The following is a 26406-nucleotide window of genomic DNA, read 5'->3' as shown; positions in this document are numbered from 1 at the left end:
TGTTGAAAGACATTTGCACTTTAATACAAGCATTAGCAGAACTGACCACAGATGTCCCCGTTCACAACAGCAAGAAGGCACTCGACGCCCATCCTGAGCTGGTTCCACTCTTCCAGTCTCATATCCTCTTCCACATCATTTTCCATGCTTGCCTACCCTGTGTCTAACCAACTTTCAGATTCATTCATCCCTGGTTGCACTTTGTAAACGTGTCTTTAAAAAACCAACAACTTAAATATTTGCTTTTTAAAAAACTTAAAACACATTCAAGTAGTCACTTGACTTCACAACTGATAACTCAGGGTAAACGTTCTCATTAACTACATCACATCAAGCCTTGTCATAACTAAAGTTGAGCACACAAAGTTGAAGTTAAAATTTTATTTATGACCAGAGTAACATAAGATTTTTCATGCTTCAAAAAGAAAAAAAAAAAGTCTTAAGCGGGTCTCTGGCTTCTCTCTCATTCACAACACATCCCAACCTTGTGTTTTCTGTTCTTAACTTTCTCTCTACCTGGGGGAGCTCCAGCGCCTTCGATGGGGAGTGTCACGGGATTTGGCAAGAAACCACATCAAAAATAGCAGCCTCTGAAAAGGAAAGTGAGCAGGGTCCCCGCCAGGGTCACGGTCGGAGCGGCTCCCGGCGTGCGGCTTTCTGCCCCTGGCTGACCCTGACCGCTCCCACGGCCGCGGGCCCTCTAGAGGCTCTGTCTGCCTCGCTGCATGTGAACCCCAAGAGGGCCGGAGGAAGAGACTTTTAAGAGACGAACAGAAAGGCTGGACCTTACCCCACAGAATAAAAACTCGGAGAACTTGGAATTTACACTCTTAACTAAAAGCTGCAGTCTTGGTCTTGTGCTCCACTTGTCGTTTCTCAGCTGTCCGCCAGTGTGCGGACCCGGCCAGCACTGAGCTGCCGTCCGGGGCCCCTCCGCCGAGGTCAGGCCTGCCGTTCCGGGAGCTGAAGTCACTAAAATCAGGTAATTCCAAAGAAGCCCGCTGAGCTGGTCTTTCTTTTTCAAAACATCCCATTCTCAGCAGCAGATGCAGCGCCTCCAACCAGCACCGGCTCCCGCTTTACTACTCAACAACGCGACAAACGCTGCTAAGCTTTTCTCCACGGTAACAGACGTTTCCACATAAAAATTATAAAATTTAAGTGTCTAGTTTTTTTTTTCCTCTTTGGCAACTACTGTTGCTTGGACAGTCCTCACCCTCCCCTTATTAGAAAAACCACCCTGACAAAGGGGGTGCGTGGCGTGGAGCCCGGAGCCCGGGACCCCTTCCCGCCGCCCATGGTCCCTGAGGTAGCTGGCCGCCGGCCGCACAGCGGCCACCTGCCGGGTGCGCGTCCCCTCCCGAGCAGTCACCCCCCACAGCGGGACCTGCACGCAGCCCTCGAGGCCGCACAGCCCCACGGCTCTTCAGGGTGCGGGACGGGTCAGAGGGAGAGATCCCCCGCGGAGTTCTCCGAACATTCCTCATCGTTTGGGTTATGGCACTGCGGTTACAGAAGGCTGGTTTTCAAGTTGCAGGTTTTATTGGTTTTAAAGATTTCAAGACCCTCCAGCATCATCTGTTCCAACAACAAAAAGAAGGAATATGAAAATGTTAAAACTCAGCTTAAAGGAGTGTTTGCGGAGGATCTCTAGTTCGGGAACTGTCTACGGCTTTTCTCCCACGCTAAACACTCTCAAAGTGACCCCATCCGGAAGCAGCCGCTGCCACCTACAGACACGGCTCTGGGACTCGTACAACCGTCAGGGAATCTCGACGCCCGGATGTAGCCCTTTCCCTTCCTGGAGGACCGGGAGCGGGGAGCGGTCACCCGACGGGGGGGCCATGTCACCACGCGGATGGCAGGAGCCCGCCGCAGGGCAGGGAGGACGGCAGCCGGCCACACTCCTCTGCGCTCTCCGGCCCCCGGGGACCCGGAGGGCTTCCCTGAGGACACGTGCCTGCCTGGGGCGCTGGCACCCAGGGATCCCCTGGGGCCCCACTGGCTCGCCGTCGGCCACAGCGCCCCACCGCCCGGGGGCGGCCCTGGAGGGGGAGCCGCGCATACGCAGCCACAGCAACACCACGGGCTCTGCCTTCTTCACTCGCACAAGTGACCGAGCGGCCCCAGACAGGGCGACAACACGGGGCAGGAAAGAGACCAGTGGGAAAAACCACCTGTCCTGGAGGAAAACAATCAAAGCACTCATTTCACTTTTTTCATTTTCATTTGCTTACAGACGTCCTTACTAGCTGAATTCACACTCCAAATATTTGCCAAAGACTGGAAAGAACTGTATTCGAAATGCCCCTGAAACAGCATTCTCCGCCTACAGGTGTGTGTGTGTCGAAGGAGGTGCTGCAGGGGTGGCTCAGCGTCCTCCAGAAGGCTCCCTCCCATCTCCTCCTGCCGCCAGGCCTACCCAGCGGCGACACTCTGCCCACAACGCTCAGTTTTTTCCTTGCTTCTCCGGTCCTGAGATAACTATGGTTTCCTCGATTGTTTCTTTTGACTCTGTTCCCTCCTCCTTGATTTCATCCTGGTTGGACCTCCTGGATTGATTTCTGCTGTTTTTCTCATGCCTTCATGTTCATTTTCAGTCCTTAACTTCTCAAAAACTTTCTGGGAGATTCTCAGAATTATGTTGTAGCCTTTGGGTTAAATTTTTATTTTGAGAGCGTTACCGTTAATTTCTGGGAGCTCTTCTTTTCTGACTTACTCTCTTTCATAGCATCTCCCCTCCACGCCCCTGGCCATGACTGTGATCTCTTTTCAAATTTCTAGAGACACCAGGGGCTTCCCTGGCTATCTGACTCTACTCCATTCCTGAAAACACTGGGATTGAAGATTTTCAGATAACAGAGTTAACTTTTTATTACTTTAAATAAGAAAACATAAGCAAAATGCCCTTAAACACCTCTCTGACAACCCACTAAGAATTTCTAGGGCTATGAAGCATGTCACATGTCAGGTACCTGTTATTCAACATTTAAATGACGCCCCAGGGTGGGGGGTGATGTTTGAGCAGTGCTGGGACACTGCATTTTTCTTCTACATCATGAGGAACATGTGCTGTTGAAACAGTCTGTTGTAGATACAGAGATCGCTGATGAAGACAGAGAACACTGAAAACTGAGCCAGGTATATAAAAAAGATTTCCACCTAAATATACCTTCATCAAATTCCTGAATGTGAGAAAAAAAAAAGAAGATCCTAAAAGCTTCCAGAAAGGAAAGCAACAGGTCACCTACAGGTCACAGAAACCTGGGCTGGCAACAGACCCTCTCCCAACAGGAAACTGAGACCCGTAAGACAGCGGAGTCCCTCGGGAAAGTAGGAAGCAGAACCCCACACTCCGACCACGCGTGGAGAGTAAGGACCACGAGAAGACACCTGCAGACACCCCGGGCCTTGGGGAGCTAGCCCGCTGCACACAGGGCTGTCACAGCCCCCAAGGGGCCCGGGCAGAAGAAGAGCCAGCAGCAGCCCAGGAGGCCAGGGAGGGCAGCTCGGGCCTGGAGCGGAGCAGAAGGTCAGGGTCTCGGGAAAGGGGGGCAGGCGGTATGACCGAGAGAGTGATACGTTAAAAACACTGCGAAACGTTGATTTTTTGGACAAGGCAAACAGAAATCTAGAAACTCCTCAAAAAATAAAAAGCAACACCAGCAACTCCCAACATGCAACAAACAAAAAATGCATTTGCCCTTGATATTGAGAACATCCTGCAAATGACTCCGGTCCCGTTAACGCAGCACCCAAGTCGGTGAACCAGGAAAAAAATACCTGCACTATTTTAATAAAGTAAGTGCTTTTGTTTCCAACTTTGAGACAACTGACAGGCAGACCGGGGGGCTCGCTCCGGCCCGGGCTGTGACCACGCACCCAGCACTGCCCACAGAGAAGTGGCTCGGCTGGGGGAGGGGCCGGTGCAGACTCGGGAGTCCCACCTGCGACCTGGGCAGCTAGAGATGAGGCGCCCTGGGCCCTGGAGGGAGGCCGGGCTGGGCGAGCGGCACCAGATCCCCTCCCAGAGGCCACGGGCCTGATCCACTTAGATAATCGGTTTCCGAACATCTCAGTCCGTGACGGAGGGAACAAGAAACAGGATTTGAAGTGGTATTTTCTGGAGACTGAGGGGACGTAAGTCGGGACAGCGGGCAGCCCCAAGTGGCCACCGGCACTGCTCGGGGAACTGGCCGTGATCGCGTGGCGGATGCGCTCTGTGAAACCGGGTGACCCGGCGGGCGTGCTGCTGGCCTGGCGCGCGACCCCCAGCACCGAGACACGCTCCCGGCCGAGGCCGCGCCCGCCACCCCGCCAGCCCCCCGAACACGCGGGGGCCCCGCCGCACAGAAAGCACCGTACCCGCGTCCGACCGGCGGGGCCGTTTGGAAACTTCCATTCCGTTCTCCTCCAGCTTCCTCTTGGCGCAGTCCTGACACGCATTCCCTGAAAGAGGAAACCCTTTACTTACAAGCTGATCTCTTCCAGAATCCACCCTTCAAGGACCCGTTTATAAATCTGACTGTACTGAGGCGCCGGCCCACGACCCCTGCCAGACGCCACAGGGGACGCTTTGTCCCAAAGAGAAGGTGGACGTGGGAGGCACATGTAAGTGACAGCGTGACACTAATAAAGGTGTCCCTCCACAGGGCAAGGAGGCAGAGATGGAAAGCGGAGCACGACGCTTGCGGGGTCCCTACACTGAAGGCCGAGCACCGGGCAGAGCCCAGAGGCTCCTCTCCCCCCGCCCCCTGCCTGACCGAAGTGGACAGCCTGGCGCCAAGGCCCCGGGACCACCGACAGGAGGACAGCGCCGCGACCGAGCGCAGTCCTAGCTCATGATTCATTGACAGCCAGAGCTGAGCCTAGCGTCAAGAACCTTCACCTTGCCAACCAGCAGCACGCAGAAAAATTTTATACAAAAGCTCAGAACCTTTGCAGTGAACATTTCAGAAAGGGACGGGACAAAGCTACTACACCACAGACCCCATGGTAAAATACGACTCGAATCTTGTTGCGATTGCCCCGCAACTCTTGCTTGTGGGACGGGAAATCATTTTCAGGTGCCAGCACACAAGCCATGTTCACGCTGCGCCTCCCCGCTGGAGGGACACATCTTTAATCCCTCCACTGTCGCAGGGACCATCACGAGGCCCCGCTGGTCCCCATCTCTGGTGGGGCCGGATTACGACAGGTTAGGCATTTACTGTGAGAAACACTTTCATGATTCTACAGTGGCAGGAAGATAATGGAACGTGTAGGCAAAAACCAGGCTGGTAAAAATCAAGATCTGCTTTACCCAACAGTGTGGTGCTGTCCACTCGGTCAGCATCTGGAGAAGAAAGGAAAACAGTCAGCAGAACCAAGACTTCACAGGCTCTTTGTCCTCAAGCTGGCAGTGGGGACAGCGGCCAGGCCTGCTCAGAGAGACAGAGCGACAGTGACCGAGAACCTGAATGCCAGCTCGGGCGTGCGGGGGGGGGGGGGGGGGGCGCGGGGGAGGGGCCACAGGCCGGCGAGCGCCCCCCTCTCCTCCAACCAGTGTCAGCGTGAGGACCGGGGGGGGGGGGGTCAGCACGTGGAGCGCAGCACAGCTCGGCCCGCCTGGCACACAGGGAGAAAGGGCACCCGCTGTCGTGGTCATAGCTGTCAGCGCCAGGACACCACCTCTCCAGTCAGGAGAGGTCCTTCACGAACGTAAGGACAATGTCCTTAAGGACCTGGTCACAGATTATAAGTCCAGAAGACCTTTCGGCCCCGACAGCTTGCCAGATCCACTCAGCTGCCAGGGTCTGGGAACGCGGCCTCCATGGGGCCAGGAAGGCACCCAGGGGCCCGCACCCACGCGGGTGGTCCATGAGGTCCTGGTCCTCCGGGGAGCTGTGTGTGCAGAGGCAGGAGAGGCCGTGGGTAGGGGCAGGATGGGGAGCGCCTCCGCCCCGCTCCAGAGCCAGGCCTGTGGGCCTGTTTGGGACACACTGGATTCCAGTCCCAGCTCCAAAATCTCTGGGAACTACCTGGGCAAGTGACTGACCTCTCTGAGCTGGTCTCACCACCTGTCAAATCACCTACTTAAGTGGCCATGGATACTGGGACTGAAAATGAAGGTCTCAAGGAGGTGAAACTCAGAGCGGAGTGTGACCCAGCGAGCGTCCGGCCCGGCTCCTTCTCTGCCTCAGAAACGGACTAGTGCCCTGCCTCTACTCTCCTCCGTGGAGAAGCAACTTACGCCGGCCCACAGGCTAGCCACCGGCGGTTCCGACCAGGACTAGTGGGGACAGATGACGCTACTGGACCCTGTGTGCATCCAGTTACCTGTGATCTTGGCACCCTCTAGTCTTCGAGGTCACAGCGGGCACATGCAGTGGCTGTGTGCTGACCCAGTTCCCCTGCCCGGGGCAGCAGGGCTTGGTTCTTGTTGTCATTAAATCCAGCCAGTCCAGACCTTTCCAAGTCTGCCATCCTCCATGTTAAAGCCATTAACTGCCCTATGTCAGGATGACCAATTTAAAACCTGCTCCATTATCTTGGTCATTCCTGGCAGTTCCCCAAAAGCTGGGCCCAGGAGAATTACTTAAAAAGGTGTGTTGCACGCAGCAGAACAGGGTAAAGATGTTATGTGCAAAAAGATGTAAAAGTCTTCATGAGATCATTTTGTGCCTCTGCAGTTTTAACTTGTAAAACGCAGCGAGGGCCTAAGGGCACCTGAGGGCTCTGTGCTTTCCCAGCTTCGGTGTCTCCGCTGCGGACACTGGCGGGCGCGGTCTCCTGGCTAAGGTAACTGGATGCATGGCGAGCCGTCTGAAACAGGAATAAACTCGGACTGCTGTCGGCACAGCCTTAAGCGCTCACGTCCTGTGCACAGAGGTCACCGTCACACCGACTACCCCGGCCTTCTATTTGGCACACACACCTTTTTAAGATCACCAGAGGACTCGGGAACTTAGTGGTACAGAAGTTACATCTCCGTTTTATTTTATAGCGTGCAAATTGGATCTCAAAACAAAAAGGAAAAACTGGAAAGAACTCAATCAGTCTCGTACCTGGAAAAGTCGAGAAAGAAAACCCCCTACCTGGACTGCGCTGCCTGCAGATCTGAGTGGCAAGGTCCTGCACGTAGCCAGGAAAGTAGTCAAAACAGTCCCCATAGGACACGACTTTAATCCCATGCAAAAGCATGTCTGCTTGGTGCTTGAAGAAATGGTCTTCACTCTCCTTGAGCACGACCATGTAGTGCTCCAGCTCCACCCTGTTGGGCACCGAGTACAGGAAGAGGGCCTGGAAGATCTGGTCACGGAGGGTCTCTCCGCAGCCCACAAACAGGAAGGACTTGGTGCGGTACAAGTTCTGGAGGACTTCCTGTGGAAAAACCAATGAAGAGCCTGGAACGCTCATCCGAAAGACAGCGAGATCCTCAGCCCGACCGCCAGCTACGGGTTACACCTTTAGAAGGTGGCTCAGCAACAGGCCCTTCCCACCAGCCACGCCGGGGACAGAGTGAGAGAGGCAGCGCACACTCCAGACATGCTGTTCACGTCAGCCCAGCGCCGAAGGCGAGCAAACAGAGGCCCACGCTGAGCGGACGTCCCTGCTCGGCGCTCATGGGAGCCCCTTCCTCTCCCAGGTGGGAAAACAGGTGCAGATCCCAGTCAGGTCCGGTGTAGATGTGCTTCCAAGTGAGGAGAGCCTAACGCCCACCCCACCCAGCCAGCCGGCCACCCATCCTGTGGTACAGCCCCTCAACTCAGATCTTCTGGGACTGTGTATAATTTTAAATTCTTAAAACACGAAATAAGGACCTTCCATTTGTTTCTGTTCAGAATGGTGCACATGCAATGCTCGGGAACTGATGTGTCTCCACGGATCATAGGTGGGAGCCAGGGGGCTGCTACCAGGAGAACCAGGTTTTCGGGAGTGAGGGCAGAAGAGCTGAGGGAGGAGGGGACCCGTGACAGTGACCCAAGGGAGCAGGGCAAAGGGGATGGCAAAGATTCAGGGGGCCACTCAGGCACGCAGCAGAGAGTCACCGTTTCAGACATCCAACACCTTAGCAAGAGGGCCCGTGTCCACCCAGGCCTCTCTCAGCCCCCAACGGCGTCCAGTCACCCGCCGGGCCACGCCTGTGCCATGGGCACCAGGCCGGGATCAGCACAAGGACCAGAGCGCCGGACCCTAGATGACCAGGGACTCAGTGAAGATACCGGGGTTTCTAAATGCGCTAATAGAAGACTACAAAAAGCTGAAAAGCAGCTTTTCCACTCTTCATCTTCTCCAGGATATCAAAAAAGCTTCCCAGAGAATGAAGCTGTAAAATGAGGTTTTGAAAGTGAGAGAGATTGCCACGCAGAGAAAGGAGGTGCCTGAAGCCGTGCGCGCGCACACACGCACACGCACACACATGCACATGCACGCACAAGAGGCGGCAGGAGCGGCCCGAGCGAGTGTGCACGGTTGGTGCAGGGCCCCACAGGCCGCCCAGGGCATCCGGCCGAGGCACCAGCGCTTGGAGACACAGCTGCAAACAGGGCCAGCTGTGTGCACTGCGGGGCGGGCGGGCCTAGAGGCCAGGAGACCGCCTGGACGGCCACCAAGTACCTAGTGGCCACCATGTCCCAAGGGACACAACCAATGCCTAACGAAGGCAGGCCGTACCATTACTTCTGGGTCCTGCGTGACATCTTTATACCCCGACGGGTCCAGGACCATCCCGCAGGGGTCCGTGTACAAGCCGTGAATATGAAGAACGCCGTATTTGATGTGCCCTCTCGCCCACTGAAGGACCTGTCAAAATCAAGCCAAGACAAAGGGGAAAACCACGTGTTACTTAAAACAGAAGAGGAAACTCTCTAAACTGGGTGCATGGTCTTTCCGACCTACCTCGGAGAGAACAGGGAGCTGCTTCGCTTCACAATGCTACCCGCAGGGCCCAAGCGCCAGCGGGCTGCTGGGGCGGGCGCTCCTGTCGGGCCGGAGAGGACGGCGACAGAGACAGACAGCCAGGCGGAAACCACCCCTAGCCCCCAGGGCTGCAACACGCTCTCGGGACTGGTGACTTTAGGGGACTGAGAGGATACCTTCTAAGGGACACATTGTGCTTTAATTCCTGCTGTGTATATGTTGTGTTTACACCCAGAAAAAAGAGATACAGAAAAAAATAATAACTTATCAAATAGCTCTACACCGATTTCAAGCTCTAGAACAAAAGTCCTTAAAAAGAGGCACATCCTGGGGCGCCTGGGTGGCTCAGTTGTTAAGCGTCTGCCCTCGGCTCAGGTCATGATCCCGGGGTCCTGGGATCGAGCCCCACGTCGGGCTCCCTGCTCAGCGGGAAGCCTGCTTCTCCCTCTCCCACTCCCCCTGCTTGTGTTCCCTCTCTCACTGTCTCTCTGTCAAATAAATAAATAAAATTTAAAAAAAGAGAGGCACATCCCACATGCTGCAGTTTGTCCTCATGCCAGGGAGGCGGGCGGTCCCCACAGCGCCGGATACCTGGACAAACTCCGGCGGCTCGGCTGGTACAACCCGGACAGATGGGCCGGCCAGCACCTCCGCCATAAGCCCTTGGCAGCCTATTTCCAGAGATGCTCTTCCCAACAGCAAGCAGGCCTCAAAGAGGGGACCGGTCTTGGGGGTAGAGAGCAGGTGTCCCCTCACGTGTCACTAACAGCTCAGAAGAGGGTGTGACCCATGGCCGCACCGGCACCGTCCCCGTGGGCTATCCCACAAGCACATGGCCACCTGCCAGATTTCTGCCAAGTTCTGTGACGGGAAAAGAGCCGCAGAAGAGAAACTCAGGGTCTGAGCCGGCCACAGCCACACTCTTACTCGGGGCCTCAAGGGGGCGCCATCTCTAGGCCTTGGGTTCCTGCAAGGAGGGTGGGAGACCACCCTCAGGGCAGAGCGGGGGCTGGGGGGGGGTGCCCAGTATTAGTAAGGACATAAAATCTTGAAGCAAATAGCAACGGACACAAACAAGTCACAAAAGAAATGTAGTCAATAACATGAAACCATGATCAACCTTAACAAGGAGAGAAACAAAAATGTAAAACGTTCACCAATTTTCAATTCAATGGGGGAAATGTGTTTTGTTTTCTGGTGACACCATGCGTTCGCAAGCCATGGGAAGGGGACACTCTCCCATGTGGCTCATGGAAGTTTTAAACTGGCTATCTTTCTGGAAAGCAATTTGGTAACATATCATCTGTCTAAAACACTTGGGCCCTTGGACCCCACAACTCTTCTAGCAATTTACCCTAAAGAAATAAACAGAAAGACACAGAAGCGTAAGGATTTTCACCATAGCGTTACTTATTATCGTGGAAATATGCTAACGATAATAAAGAAAGGCTAATAGTTACTTTTTGGTTTGACAATGACATTGCCATTTACAAACATGCTTTTAAACACAGCTTAGTGACAGCAAAATGCTCAACGTATAATATTAAGGAAGAAAATCAAGATAAAAACGCTACATATGGCATATGGCATAATCCCGATCTGTGAACAAGGGGATGGGACTACCCAAGCTTCGCGGCACTAGGACCAGGGGCGATTTTGCTTATCGTGACTCTTCTTGCCCCTAGCTGCACCGCCCCCCGCACACACACCCCAGGCCAGTAAGGAGTCCACGCACATGAGAAGCCTGCGGGACAGGATGCATAACGAAGACAAGGATGGGTGGTGAGCAAAGTCCAGAGTCGGGAAGGGCTCAGGGTCACTAACGTGCTGGAGAATGAAAGCTCAGTCCGCCTCCCAAGCAGCGCAGACACCACCCGCCCCCGCCAGCCCCCTGCCTTCTCCTGCCCGGCTGCCCGCCCCCCCTCCAGCCCGCAGCCCGCACCTTCGTCTTGTCCTTCAGGTCCAGAGACTCCATGGGCTTGCTCTGCTGCTGCCCGAAGAGCTCCAGCAGGTTGTCGTAGTTGGTGGTCAGCACCATGGTGCCCCTCTCCATCAGGCTCAGGATGGACTGCAGCACCAGCGGGTTCTGGATGTGCTGCTCCAGGTTGTCGAAAATCTCCATCAGGCAGTCCTGGAAGAAGTTGGGCTTGGTGTCCCCCGTACGCTACAAGGAAGTGGAACACAAGTTACTGAAAACACCCTCTCTCCGCAAGTACCGAGCACCTAAGCAGCAATGTTCTGGTGCGAGTTTAGAAGAAAGGAAACCCTGACTCATCGAGTTTACTGAAACCCTGGGGCAGACAGACCGCGGACAGTCAGTCAGTGATACGTCGGTAGCGGCCAGTGCTACGGGAACAAAGCCGGGTGCTGCTGGGGGCACAGGCTGGGTGGGCCGAAGGGCACCAGGGAGGGCCTCTGATAAGGGCCGTCTGAGCAGAGACCTGAGGGAGTAAGGGGCCTCGGAGAGCGCGTCCCAAGCAGGGGAAAGAGCAAGTGCAAAGGCACCGAGGTGGCAACTGCACGGTGGGTCCGCCGGGGAGCAAGGGGCCCTGGTCGCAGGAGAGGAGCAGGGGTAAGGTCAGCAGGCGAGGCGACCGGAACCAGATCGTGGGAGGTGCTGAGGACCACGGGAGAGGCTTCAGATGGCCCTGCGCCCGCAGAGGCACTGCTGCAGAGGAAATCCTCAGTTAGGGGAAACAGTGTGGACTCTGCTGCTGGGAGATCCGGCGGGGGGAGAGCGCCAGCCGGCCTCTGGGTGGAGCAGCAGGGCCGCCTCGGGCGAGCGGCGGGGACCAAAGCCTGGCTGGGCCGGGCTCACGGGGACAGGTGAGCATGTGGCAGCAGCAAATGCACACACCCGTCTGGGGGGCCCTGCTGCGAGGGGAGCAGAGCAGTGGGGTGGAGGCTGGCTCGCGGGGTCAGGAGGTTTCCTGCGCTCCAGGAAGACCGAGCCTCCCCAGCCACCCCGCCAGCGCCAGCTGAGCGGTCGACGGAGCCGGGACTGTGCACCGACACCAAATACCTCGGCCCGCCCTCAGGACTGTCCATCGGAGATCACTCCGTCCCCGTGGATGTCGCAGGTCACAAGACCCTCGTGTGAGCGCTCCTGGCTCCCCGCACTCCCTTTCTGACACTCTCATGTCCCTCTCCAATCCCGGAAACCCTTCCCTTGTTCCCAGTGGGTCCATCAGCAGGAAACCCCCACATCTCCCTCTTCTTCTGTGAGCGTTCCCTCCGCCCACCACCGGAAACCGGCCCTCGCTCGCCATCCCCGAGGCCCTCACGCCCACCGGGCCTGGGAGGACAGGGGTGGATGGGGCTTGCCGCCGAGTCTCTCTGGCTGTACTTCTGTCACAGTCCCTGCTGGTTTCTTCGTCCCCTGAGATGACCGTTGTGCATCGTGGCCTCCCCCACAGACCTTGTCCCACCTTGGCCACCCAGCCTCCGGTCACATCCCACGCCTATCACTCCCAAGAGTGGGGCCCTTCCAGAACTTGTGGCCCAGGCTCCCGCCGTCTGACCCTGCAGCACCTCGGCTCCCAGGGCCGCCCCAACCCCATCAAGGCCGGCACACCACTGGCTCGAGGGCCCCAGATCCCGAGTCTCCAGCCCCGCCGGCCTCACTTCTCCCACTCAGCAGCTGACACCCCATAATCTGTCACCGCGACCGTCCCCCAGACAAGCTTCCCACCTCACTGCCCTTCCCGCACTTTGCTGGATTTCCCGGCAACTCGGATACAGCGCCCCCCAGCCCGCCCCGTGCTCAGCCTGCTCAGCGTGGTGGGGGGACCCCGCCGTCCTGACTGGCCTCGCTTTAACTCCCGTTTAGCAAGTTGTACATGGGTGGGAGCTCTAACTGGGTTAAACAAGCGCCAGCCTTGCTGGCCTCTCTCCGAATGAAGCACCTCACCTGAACGTGCCCCCCACCTACCCCGGCGCTGCCCAGCACCCCCACACTTCTGTCCACGGACCCAGCCCCTCCTCCCAGGACAGGGCTCAGCAACCCCATCCATAAAGGATCGGAGAGCCACTGTTTGAGGCTCTGTGGGCCTCAGGCTCTGTCACAACTACCCGACCCTGCACCCCAGCATGAAAGCAGCCACAGACAACATGCAAATGACCCGTGCGGTCGTGTACCAGTAACTGGATTTACAAAAGGGGCGGCGGGCCAGGTTTGGCCGGGGCTGTAACTGGCCAGCCCTGCCCTAGATCCCAGTTGCCCCATATTAATAGAAGACCCCCGCGTGGGAGAGCTGCCCGGCTGAAAACCCTTCCCAGGCTCTGGGAAGCCGGGCACGGCCACGTGGTCGATGTGGCTCCCTCATCAGGCCCTGGAGGGGAGGAGGCAGGAGCTTCCCCCCCGTGTCCCCCTCGCTGGACAGGCACAACGTCATGGCAGGAGCTGGGGTGGGGGGGGAGGCTACCCCACAACACGAGGCGGAGGCCATGCCATGAAGACAGCAGAGCAGCAAGACAGGGCCCAGGCCCCCAACAGTGGCCACCCACCTGCTCTCCCGAGGCTGCCAGCCAGATGCTTACATGGGAAACAGAAACGTGATCACGTGGAAGCCAATAGTGGGGATGTCTTTACAGCAGCTAAACTCTCCCAGGCTCCCTGATGACTGCGCGGACTCCTTTCCATGCTTTCCGTGCAGCGTCTCCAACACCTGCCCCACCCAAACTCTCAGAGGATGGTTGTGCTTTAACAAGCTAGAAGTAGCGAGCAGAAGCCCGCCACGAGCCTCTACCACGTCATGTGGCTTCCCGGCGGCTGACCTGGCCGAGCAGCTGCCCGAGGCGGACCCCCACGCCTGCACCAGCGCCCAACTAGAGGGCATCCCTTGGTGACGGTCTCCTGTACGTCGTCCCTACTAGATCACTTCCACCTGCACACAAAGCGGCTCTAACTTCTCCCATCCTCAGCAGTTTGCAGGAACCACCTGTCATCTGAAGATCCGTGGATGGTCTGCTTACACCCAAAACACACCTCGAGGACACCCCTCCGCTAACGGAGTATGAAACCCCGCAGCACGGCGACATCGCAGACGCCCCCGCCCGGATTCAGGCCCCGGCTAGGCTAGCAGGGGCCACTTCAGGAACCGCCCCCCCCCCCCGGCCCCCCGGCGCGCCTGGCATCACTGCTGCTGAGACAGGTGCTGTTCTAATGGACCTGAGACTTCCGGCTCATCAGCCCCCCTCTGCCGAGAGCTGAGCACGACAGAGGCTCGTAGAAGCACACGTGTTAGAGCCCCAGGTTCCTCGACCCGGTCCGGAACCACGTTACCCCAGGGAACCCGGAAGCGCCTGTCTGGGAAAGACTTACAGGGGACATCTTCCGGATCAGATCATGTGCGACCACCAGCAGGTCCCGGTCCTTTGTCACCTTCCGGCGGAACTCCGCCACGTCCCCCGGGTGAAGGACCTCCAGCTGCTCGGCGGCCTCGATGACCGCCTCGATGCAGCCCCTCCACGAGCAGAGGGCGGGGATCCCCGGGGCCACGGCGGCGCTCACGCCCGTCCCGATGACCAGCAGCAACTCCTGCGGCTGCTTCCGGATGAGGCTTTTCAGAAACTTTCTACTTAACACAATGGAAGGAGAGAACAGAAGTCAACACGGAAAGTATCGCAGCCACAAGGGAAAACAGTGTCTAGGAATATCTGTGAAGCGTGAGGTCAAACAAGGCCACACACCCTTCCCTACCTCACACCACCTGATGATAAAGCCTGTGCATTATTCTCTTCTGTGTATTATTTTACATGTTCTATCCTCGTTCCATAAAGGACCTGGGGACAGTTGCGTCTTATTCATCTTGAGGCCCCCGTGGTGTTAAGCACCCATTTAAGTGATATATATGGGAACAAAAAGCTATCAATTTTAACTCCTTTGAAGCTGTCAAGAGCCTGTAAATACCAAGCATGATGACAAAATGATCCCTGCTTGCAGTGACAAGTAAGAAAATTCCTGGCCAAAGCTGGTTTTCTGCCTCTTACGCACCCGAGCCCCTCCCGAGCTAACACCTCCTGATCTAGCAACACTTTTAACAAGAACCACCCGTGGTCCACGGAGGGTCAGAGAGTGCTCGCCAGTGACTCCTGGCATGCCTCGTCTCAGATGTGACCCTGGGACCACGTGTTGCTTGGAGACCAGGTTACTGTCACTTCTTTGGGCAAAGAGAAAACTGCCTTCTGGAACATTTCTTACGCTGAAGCGAAGGGTGGCTGCACAACCGCCAAGCTTCCCTCCTCACACAAGGTTCTCATTCCATGCTCACCTCTGCAGGGGACGTATGACAGAGACCATCTACCTGTGTGAAGGTGTAGCTGACCTTATTTACCTGGATTTTTGTTCACTTCTGTTTGTTGTCTTTTCCACTGGATCCATCTGTAAATCCTAAAGAGAAAAAGTAGTCAGAAGTGACTTCCACTTCCCAGATAAAAGTTCTTTTATTATATATATTATATATATTATATGAAGAGAGTTCAAGCTGCAATTAAAATCAAAGGTCCTGGATCTTTATTTAAATTAGAATACCTACAAAATGTCATAGACAAAACACATACTTCGTAAGCCACAGGTCCCTCCAACCAGGCCAGGCAAAGCCTCAGATGCAGATTCTCCACAGCTCTGCACTGGACAGAAAAGGAACAGGAGGGAACTCGCATCCCACCCGGACCGTGCAGGGGCCGCAGTGGTGGGTGTCCCCTGCCGCCCCCTTTAGGACTCCAGAAGGGTTTCCAGTGGGCACAAACACAAATGACTTATCACAGAAGGAAGTACGGAAGCTGGCCCAACAGAGCGGAGCCAGGAAGCGGTTTCTCAGGGTGTCTATGTGCCCCGTGGGGTGCAGTATCCTAGCGCAGATGGAGCCCGGCCCCACCCAGCAAGTCTTCCCAGGCACAAGCCCCTTGGCCACGCTGAAATCCAGTCCAAAGAAAGAGCATAAGTAAAAGGTCAATTCTTAGCTTATGTAAAACAAGAATCTTCAACCAGCTAGGTCTCTATTGCCAAACTATCTCCATATTCTACAAATTTTGCAGAATCACTTTCCTCCAATTTCCTACTGTAGACAAGGAAATATACAGAAAAATCAAGCTGAAAAAGCCCATAACCCTACTACCAATGAGCAAGAACTGTTACGAACATTTGCATATGGCCTCTAGATGGTTTACATTTTTCCCATCATTTGAGTCCAAAGGTCATAGCCCACTTTTTTCCATGCGTTATAATAAAAGCATTTTCCTGACAACCATCTTTGTGCACAAAGATTTTTCTCTATTTTGGAATCATTTTTTTTTTTTAGGAGAGATTTCTGAGAATTGCTGAGTTAAAGAATATTGTACAAAATTTCAGCACATACTGGCAAACTACCTTTCAAAAAAGTGATCAGCAGAATATGGGGGTGCCCTGCCTGAAAACCACCTTTCTGCAAGTGCAGTCTTGTTTTTTTTTAATCTCAGAATCAGGTCACCAAAAATAATTTCCCAGGGTAGGCAAACAAGGCTCAATCACCTTATGGCATCATTAGATTTTAGAGCTAAATGGGTTCCTAAGAGTATCCCCTGACAATGTACACACAACTGTGTAGACGCCTGGATGCCTCTTCCCACCCTGTTGTGCCCCGCCCTGCCCCGCCCTGCCCCGCCCCATCCAGTCCCATCCGGTCCAGTCCCACCCCACCCCTGCCCGTGGAAAGGGTTCAGAGCTTCCATCAAACTCCCAATGGTGTCTGTGACCTTTCCCCAAATGTTAAGAAATCTCAGTCCACAGGCAAGAAAAATGCTGCTCCCAGATGCCTGTCATCTGTCCAAAAGGAAAGCAAGGCAAAGTTAGGGCTGGTTCTCTACCTTCACGCCATCCTCCTTCCCGATACAAAGTTACTACAAGAGCCATCAGGGTCAAATCTTTTTTTTAACCTACTAGATATCTTCTAAGGAAAAAAACAAACATTGGGGCTTTCCACTACATTAAGAAACCCTGGATGCCACCCCTGAGATTTCAATGGCTGACCTAACTATTCACCAATCCTCGGTTTTAACAACCATAAAATACGAATTCTTGCTAACTGACCAAGTTTTGAAAGCTCGAAAATCTCTCCTATGAAAGGTGCTCTGGAAGCTCAATTCGCTGAGTCAAACAGCCCAGGCTCTGACGTGCCAACAGCGCAGCTTTCTTAACCTCCCACTTCAGGACAGAACTTGAAACTCATTCCTACTCGATCCTATTGGAGTGAATATGAGATGCTTATCAGCTGACTCATCCAACTGCCTCCCACCCCTGCCCCCTAAAATCAGGCACATCCCTTTGAATAGTTACTCCTGGGAAGGGGCCTTTTATCTCAGCCTCCTCTACACACATTGTAGAGTATTTTTCACAGTCACTGGTCAACCAGAGACTTAAGAAATGCCCCAAACGGCTTCTGTGGTTAAGACCTTTAAAAATCTACCTGTAGTTCTTTCAATTCTTGTGCAACTTTGTGCTCGTGGAGTCCTATGCAGGACTATCGTACGAACTGGAAACCTAAACACTGCATTTGCACATCTGCAAAAGGGTATGAACAATTCCAACTTCTGTGGGCTAGACTTAACTCCAAAATTATGTGATCCCACAGTTTTCCGAAAGAACTTATCCCTGTAAGCACTGAACACTTAGAGAACAGATCCCAGCTTGCCCTCCCGTGCAGTCTGCTGCTGGTTTAAATGCTCAAACCTCTTTGTCTGCCTGAGCTCGATGAAGGTCGGGAGCTGGCTCCTCAGACGGCACTTCGAACAGAATCCCAGGCTCCTGCCTCAACAGGCAGATGCACCTCTGGACTTCCACACCGCTGTGCACCTTTAAGAATCAAAGTCGCCAACAGGGAAGTCCCCAGTGATAGGAAGTCTCCGCACACGTGCTGGGATGAGCCGCACGGCTGCCCATATTTAGACATCCACAGCTCATTCTAACACTGCATGCTAGAGACACGACCTCACTTCCTGTTCTTCCAGCAGAGTTCACATCAGAGCCAAATCTCACCAGAACCTAGAAAGTACCCCCAAATCGCTCCTTTTTCTGACACCAAGGGCCAAGGAGATTTCCAAAGCAACTCGTACCAGATGCAGGACGGACAGCGAGCCTCTGCCAGTCGGCTCCCATACTCAACACCACTCTGCTAGGCCAATCAGCTTCGCTACGACAGCAACAAAAGCCTTCAGAGACCTTTTAGAAGCTGCATCTTTCGGTTTCCTTGGTGACCGTGCCGTCACCACAGTTTGCAGGCCCAAAGCCAAGTCTTCATAGCAACCCATTTTTTTTTTCAAGGACTTATCAGCATTTTCTGAAAGCAAACTCAGGCCCCAACACAGATCTGTAGAAGCAGTTCCTGTCCTTTTCATCTAAAGCCATGAATAAAAGTCCTCACAGGATGTTTTCTGCTTCAAATCTGAGATCACGAGTATATTATGAACTAGCTTCAGAGTAGCCAGAGACTGCCTTATTCTTTGAACCCCCAGCATCCAGCACGAAAGAAATGTTCATCACACTGAGTCCAACGCAAAAGAGAATCAACTATGAACACGGCCCTTGTTATTTCCAGCTAGCAACACAGAGCCCTCCCAACTCCCTAACCCCACTGTGTCAGACCGCTCATGAGCTTCCCCTACCATCCTGCCTCCTGCTAACCACGCCGTGCACAGTCCCCGCACTCCTAACTCCGGACCTCATCGTGTGACTTCTTTGGCCAACGAGAGATGGGCAAGCAAGCAAGCGTCTGGTGAGTGCTTTGACTCTGGAGCCAGCCGTCTTGGAACTCGGGCCCCGGAAAGCATGGTCTCGCCTCCCGGGAGGGTGAATGGCCTCCAGGGGAGAGCTGAGACACACGGTCAGGACACCCCAGCACCCGTCCACCCAACACGTCAGGGGCTGCCTGGGGCTCTTCGGTGCCAGTCCAGCAGCCAGATCACAACTGCAGGAGATCCCAGGGAGGCCAGCCGAAGACCCGCGGAACCAGGCCCAGACGCTGATCCGCAGAAGTGACCTTTGAAGCGCTCGCTACCCCACTGTTCTCTGCTGCCAACAAGAGCACAGGGATGGGAAAGGAAGAAGCCAGAAGTGTCAAGAGAAGAAAAAAGGAATGAACGGCTCAACGAGGGCTCCAATCCACAGTTTTGAGGGGGAGGGAGAAAACATTTGTCCAGAATAGTCTTTATTAAATTAGCATAACAAAAAAAGTTAAATTAAAACGAATTACTTTCTATTACAAATTACACTTTCACTTTACAAGCACAAACCATGAATTAGAATCTGTGGGGTCCTCAAAAGTATCCTTAGAAAAACCTCTTCATTTTTTTCTATAAATGGGTTTTACGCAGGGAGATGAGAGCTCTTGAGTTGTGTAGCACCTGGTTACGGGGAAGAGGGCTGAACTTAAGATGTGTACGCAAAATACACTCCTCTCACACAGCACGGGAGGGGATGCTGCAAATATCTGCTGAAGTTTCCAGATGTTAGCTTTTACTTCACCTCTAGTCGATCCCTAGAGTGATGGGATGAGCTGCTCCCAGAACATGTGGAGAAAGTCTGACACTGGTCACTGTGACTCCAAGTGACTGGCAGCAGGGCACGCCCTTGTAGAACATGCTAGCAAGAATAGCACCTGCTACAGTTACACAGTAACCCACACGGAGAAACGATGTATCGACGTGCTGCTCACAGAAGACAGGAGACTGGGGGAGCGCTGGGGGGACGGGTTAGAGGCACCCTGCATGCTTGAAAATCTGCGTCTCGCTTTTGACTCCCCAAAAACTGAACTACTAATAGCAAGAGCCGCAAGGGATCACTTTTTACTGAGACACAAAATTTACGGAGAGATGAACCGTTCACGGGGAGATTAGCGCACGAGACATTTCAGGCACATCGGGCAGTCCTCTACCTCCCCACACGTGCAACAGGCGTTAGCTACAAAATAAGGACGGCCGGACAGGGTTACTGCAGTCAATTTTATGCAGTTACATTTTAATACTTCATCTCTACGTTTGTTTACATTTTCTCTCCACTGAGAACGAAGTCATGTACAGTCTATAAATTTTGATGAATTTTAACTTTTTTATAACAGATTTGTGTGGACTTTATAGTAGTAAATGATAAAACAGACTAGTATCTACAAATACCTTACGCATTCATTACATATCTAACTTTTTCTGAATGTTTTAGTTCAAGGTTATGCAGCTTGTCTGTTTTTTTTCAAATTGTCAGAAATCTCAAAATAACATCCAACAGATCTACTGAAAACAATCTGTGTGTAAGTGGACCCACACAGTTCAAACCCATGTTGTTCAAGGGTTGACTGTTATTAGCATTAAGTGTAATCCATGGAACCAGTGTGGCTCCTAAGGACTGGGATGTCCTACAAGGAGGCCAAAACCTAGCCATTGTACTCTCGCTCCACCGAGGCAGGCCTGGAGCCCTGGGAAGCATAAAGAAGTCTTTTCCCGGTGCAGGTGCCCCTACAGCACACTCCCGCGACTCCCAAAGCTCCTGACACCAACACTGCTGGTTAACACCGTCCTCTCCTTTTACTCTGATGGGATTCCCACAAACTGCCTTCTTCTTTTTTTTTTAAGATTTTATTTATTTATTTGACAGAGAGACAGTGAGAGAGGGAACACAAGCAGGGGGAGTGGGAGAGGGAGAAGCAGGCCTCCCGCAGAGCAGGGAGCCCGATGCGGGACTCAATCCCAGGACCCTGGGATCCATGACCTGAGCCGAAGGCAGACGCTTAACGACTGAGCCACCCAGGCGCCCCCAAACTGCCTTTTTCATAGCAACCTGGCCCCCCATGTGGACTCGGGGGTGGGGGGCACAGAAGCAGAAATCACTAGGTAAGCAGAGTAGGCTTCCGAGGACATCTGACAGCCATACTTCCAACCCCAAATGAATCATCTGGGAGTGATAAAGGTATTTCTGGGGAGTTTGATTAGCATGACTAGGTTCGCCTGATCTGGAAACAAGGTGCAAATGGACAACAATCAAGCTTCCAGAACTGCAAAAGAGAGGTTTAGCCCAGAGACCACAACAGAGGCAGCACTGGGGCCACCACAGGGGAAACACCACCGCTTCCCCAGCAGGGACACCTCTCTGAACCTGTTTCCAAACGTGTCAGCTGTCTGTGAAAACTTCAGGTGAGTCCACTATCCCAGAGATTCTTAATCAGCTGTAAAATGTTTACCGCTATAAACTACCGGTGCAGCGGCGGACCACCCTCAACATCTGGGGGCTTCCAGCTCGACCACATACTCATTTAGCCACAGTTCTGCTTAGACTTCCTCCCAGCCGTTACTAACAAGGCATCTTTGGCAGGATCGGTTTTTCTTCAATTTACAGAAAACACAAAACCTTAATTTGAACACATGACAATTGACCAATCACTTTTTAAATGCAGTCAAAATAAGTTACAACAGAAAAAAAAAAATGCTTCTTTTTAACAGTTATAATGTATTCATTTGTTTCTTGAAACCCGAGCCTCCAGAGTTGCTTGGGCATATATCCCAAAGGAAGAAAACAACAGAACCCACCACTCACAGGAAATGTCCAAGGCGCAGTTTGGTTACAATGGCAACATGAGTTACCGACATTTCCTGTACCCTTAGGAGCTTCAGGGGGAAGTACTCGGCTCTTTACATGCATTACCTCACTTAATCCTGTCAAGAACCCCGCGAAGTGGTCATTACTATTGCCCCGCATCTGGCGAGGCCGACAGCAAACCCTTCCAGAGGCCAGTCACCAATGGTAAAGAGTCCTGTGCGCTTCCTCCTGACCTGAGTGCAGCTCAGAACAGCAAAAAATATACCTGACATTTGACCAGCAACCTCGCCAACCACTAGTGTTCTGTTTTGCAGCGTGTCCAGCAGATGAGACACGTCGAATTAACTCAGATAGACACGTTACTTAATGAGAAGACAATAATGGTGAGATACACCACCACAAAGGCCGAAGGCAGGCTGACCCGCCAGTGTTTAGCCATCCCAAGAAAAATAAGAGGTGTTCTAGAAAGTAAACCTCTAATGAGATGTAACATTACAGAATCCTAGAGCTGGAGGGATGCAAATGGTTACGGGGTGCCAGATGCCCTAATTTTAGAGCAGTGAAAACGGAGACTCTGGGAGGTAGTGACTTAGTCCTGGCCCCCCAAGGAGTTAGAGACAAGCTAGGAACTCGCTCCGGGCTCATGGCCCCTAACCTTGCACCATCCTGGGCACTACCTGCTCCCCGGTGAGTCCAAAACTTCCTCTAAAGCACTCATTGCAACGAAGGCATCTCTTTTTACCACCAAATCTTCACAAATGACCATGGCGTTTAGCAGTTTCGCCGGCTCCCTTACGCGGCTCATTTTCCAGAAATGCTAAGAACAGCAGCTGCCGTGAGGAAGTCTAAGAGGCTGCCGGCAAAACCACCAGCTCCCAACAGTTTTCTGTTTGATCTAGGCCAGCTCGACACCCCACGGTCCATGCTGACTTCAGCGGGGACAGACCAGACGCGCAGGGCTGGGCAGGAACCAACGCCACCTCTCCAAAGGCCCTCACTCTCCCAGCAAGGAGAGGCTCCAGGCTCTAGCAGGGTCTCTAGGAAAGAGCCCAGACTTTGCAGTTGAAACAACCAGGGGCTGGCTGTACTACTTAACACAGGGGTAGGTCACTTACTCTGGGTCTCTCTTTCCTTTATCTGTAAAAAAGGAATCCTATCTCACGTCTCCTAGGGTTGCTGGAAACATTAAAAGGGTAACATTTAAAAGAACACAGCCTAAAACAGGATGCTTCCCACTACACCCTGTACGTGACTGGCTGTCCTTCCTGGGTTTAATTAGTTAAAATTAAATAAATCTACAAATTCAGTTCTTCAGTCCCACCAGCCTTACTTTAAGTGCCTGATAGCCACATGAGACAAGTGCCTCGGAGAACACAGATGCAGAATGTTTTCACCACCACACAAAATTCCATGCCCTCGGCCACTGCCTACATTCTCACGACTTGTGTGGACCACGGAGAGCCACGCTGCTGCCACTCCCACACGGTCCCCGGAGGGACATTTCTGAGAAGGCGCATCTGAACTTGCCTCTCCTTCAGGGACTTCCCATTTCCGTCAGGGCCCCTCAGTCCAACCTCCAAACCCTCTATCCTGTTTCATCTCTGCGAACCTGCCCCTCCACGCTGCCCCCCGTGCCACGTGCGCATCTCCCACGTGGGCGTGGGGCTCGCGGTGACACACAGACAAGCAGTTACCCTGATGAAGCCCTCAGGACCACCCACCCTTTGGGCAAAAGGACACCACCTCTCCCACAGGGACTAATAATTTCCAAAGTCAATCTCCAGGCAGCAGAGTATAGGCTCCACCAGGAAAGGGCTGAACAGCGGTCTCTGGGGTCTAGACTCGAGAACAACCGTGCTTGAGGAAGTCACAGTCGGCACCGCGACCACGCCGGTCCGGGACCCTCTATCTCTCAGCCAGCTTCCAGACAAGAGCCGCCACAACCAGTGATTGTTCATCAACACAAAACCCATCTCCCTCCCCTCCGCAGGCCCGACTCCGTGCCTGCATCCCGACCCCCCTCACCCACCCCCTTCTTTGCCACGCCGCGTCCCAAACCCTGCACTCTGCCAAACTTCTCGATTTCCCCATTCTGGTCTCCCTGGAATCTCCCTCAGTCCTCCCCACAGACCAACTCCTACCTTGCTTCAGCCCTGAGCTGCATCACCATTTCCTCAGGAGACAGAAGCAGTAATTCAAGAAAGGACCAAGGGTACGAGCCTCAGGGAACAATGGATTCACCCCACTTAAGATTCCCTCTAATACTACCCTGAGGACCTTTTCATTAACGAAGCAATCCATCTCCACCCGTCCCCCAGGATGGTCTTCTGCTCCAGCCACACTTGTTTCCAAAATCCGCTATGCTTTGTGGCAACACCTCTACACACACACCCACACACACACCCCCCCCAATGACTGTGGCAAACTTTTCAACCTCAACCTTCAAGATCAGCGCACCTGTTACCTGTCAGCTTTCCTCCCCTTCAAAAAGCCCTCCAGAACACCGCTTCCTGGGAACTGGGCTCCCACCCCAGCTGGGCTGCAGGCCACTACTCAGCTATTCTCACCCTGTGACAATTACCTACTTGTTAACCCTCCCCGGTCCATCCCGCCCGCATGGGGCCCTGAGAGCAAGGACTCTGTCATCTCCAGTTCGTGCCAACTCCTGGAAACTACCGGGCATTCAAAAAAAAAAAAAAAAAAAAGCTCCACGAATGAAAAAATTAAGCCAAGGAGACAAGCTCAAAGCCTGATTTGCCCTAACTCCCTCACCTGCGCAGTTCTCCCTCCCTCCACGAGGTCAGATCGGTTCTCTAGACTCTTCTGCGGGGCCTCTGGAGTCTCACCAAAGAGCATTAAAAGTTTAAACACTGTCCCTGCTCCAGCCTCAACACAACAGTAAACAGAAATGAAAATGTGGGGGCCGAGATCACACCCCCTGCCCGGTTACAAAGGGTCATCAGGTGACCTATTAGACGCCCCTACTTCATTTATCTTATCATCAGGAATTTTCACACCCCAGGGAAGACTGTCACAGATGCCCCTCGGGGGTCCTGGACCTCAGGTTTGAGAAACCCTGCCTGGAGATGAGCCGAACGGGGACTGGACGCTCAGAGCAGGCGGCAGAGAGAGGCAGGGGGGAACCCCGGGGTGGGGGCTGGGGAGCGAGGGCACCGGGGGCCTGCGCACCTGGACGGCTGACCCGGGGCGGGCTCAGGAGGCCCTCAGGGGGTCCGGGCGTCTAGGGGCAATCCTGAATGATTTCGGGCTTCCGGAGTCCTGGAAGTGGCAGGGGCAGAGGTGGCCAGGGACTGCGACAGGGTCTCGGGGACCAGCGGTCCTGAGGGGCGTCTCGGGGGCTGGGGGACCCCGGGGAAGGCGGGGAGGGGTCACCGGGACTGAAAGGGCTCTGGGCCCGGCCCCCCGGGCCTCCCCGCCCAACCCCCCTCACCTGCGGGGCCAGCTCCCGCCGCCGCCTTCCCGCTCAGGGTCCACCTCGCCTCCGGCTCTCGGGGTGGCCGCGCGCTCCCCGCGCTGGGCGGGGCGGGCGGAGGGCGGCCAGCGGGCGGGAGGCTGCGCGCGCAGCCGGGGCGGGAGCCGGGCGCGGAACCGGAGCGGCAGCGGCCGCCGCGTCGCCCTCAGCCGCCGCGCTCCCGGTGGCCGGCCGCCGCACCGCCGCAAAGCCTTCCCCCGCACGCCCGCCGTCGCCGCGCGGAGGTTCCGCCCCGAAACCAACGGCCCCGCGGAGGCCCCGCCCCCCGACCGCCGGCCCCGCCCCCAGGAGTCCCGCCCCCTCGGGCTCTCCGGCGCAGACGCGGTGGAGGGCGCGCGGAGAGCTCGCGCCTTTGAACCCGCCGGGTTGCGCGTCCTCGCTTCTCGCGTCTGCAAAATGGGCGCAGGCGCACGTTGTAGGGACGTGGCGAGCGTTGCCGTGAGGCCGGAAGCGCCGCTCGGCTGCCGCGCCCTGGGCCGCGTTGGTGCGTGGCTTCTGCGCCCCGAACACGCGCTGCCGGCCAGAGTCTGTCCCCAGCCCCGCGCTCCGCTCTTTCAGAGCCCTCCGACCTCAGAACCTGCGCGCGCTCGTCATCTTCTCGCTCCCTGCCGTCCACGGGCGTCCCTGGGTCCCCAGGGGCTCGCACGGAGCCGGGCGGTCGGAGCCCAGGTGGTGGTGAATGCCTCAGGGCCCTCCCCGTGCGCTCCCCTCATCCAGAAATGCGCTTCCGCACAGGCTGAGCGTGGCACCGGCTGGGGTTCGGTCCCCGAGGCCCTGTGGCCTGGCCCCTCTGTGCCCCAGGGTCTGCGTCCGTGAGACTGGGGTGCTGGGGCGAACTCAAGGTCACGCGTGCGTGCGCTGGGCTCAGGAGCACGCAGTCCTGTTACTCGGGCGGCCCGCTCCTCCTCCTGTCTGCCCCTGCAAGTCAGCTTCCCTGAATAAGACCCGATTGGATCAAAAAACACTTCCTCTGCGCAGCCTTCCCAGATCCGCCCTCCCTGCCCTGCCCGAGCGAGCCAGCCGGACGGAGTTAATGATTATTTCTTCTCTCCTCAGCATTATTTTTAAAGCTTTCAAGTTGATTGTTAACATCCCCCAACCCACCCGGGAAGCGTCTGCGGTTCAGCCTGTGAACTTTCGGGGGCCCAAGACACCGTGGGGGACGGTGGCGTGGGAGTAAACAGGCAGAGGTGGGCTCCCTGAGCGGTGCGGGGCACTCACCTGAGCACTTGGTCGGTCCGTGCGCCTGCATTCAGCCCTCGGAGCATCCCCGTGTGGAAAGCGCCATCGTGATTATTGCAAGAGAGACGCAGCTTCTCTCAAGTTGTGGAAAATTACTGAGAGGTGGTGCCACCTGGCTGCCTTGGGCATTCTCGGGGTAGATAAGGGGCTGGCACGGTGCTGGCGTCCTGGCGTGCGTGTCACATGGTGTAGTCATTGGTGTCCTAGCCTC

At 54.8% G+C, this 26406-nt stretch overlaps 1 protein-coding gene across 10 annotated transcripts; it reads right to left on the bottom strand.

The window, feature by feature from the left end:
• Positions 1-366: 366 nt before the first annotated feature.
• Positions 367-26406, bottom strand: FAM118A (family with sequence similarity 118 member A). Of its 10 annotated transcripts, none has more exons than XM_078076729.1 (9): positions 26175-26406; positions 15237-15292; positions 14225-14480; positions 10844-11065; positions 8656-8784; positions 7077-7362; positions 5303-5335; positions 4366-4449; positions 367-1578 (listed from the first exon to the last, which is right to left on the bottom strand). In XM_078076729.1, exons 2-9 carry the CDS (start codon positions 15281-15283, stop codon positions 1559-1561), a joined length of 1077 nt encoding a protein of 358 aa, XP_077932855.1. In that variant the 5' UTR covers positions 15284-15292; positions 26175-26406; the 3' UTR covers positions 367-1558. The 10 variants fall into 10 exon arrangements, with proteins under 10 accessions (XP_077932855.1, XP_077932859.1, XP_077932856.1 ...); XM_078076733.1 differs by having other exon boundaries at positions 14225-14477; positions 26175-26403; XM_078076730.1 differs by lacking the exon at positions 26175-26406 and adding an exon at positions 24912-25090.

The sequence above is a fragment of the Halichoerus grypus genome, chromosome 6 (assembly GCF_964656455.1).
Source record: "Halichoerus grypus chromosome 6, mHalGry1.hap1.1, whole genome shotgun sequence".
NCBI lineage: Eukaryota > Metazoa > Chordata > Mammalia > Carnivora > Phocidae > Halichoerus > Halichoerus grypus.
This window is presented reverse-complemented; position numbering and strand designations above follow the sequence as displayed.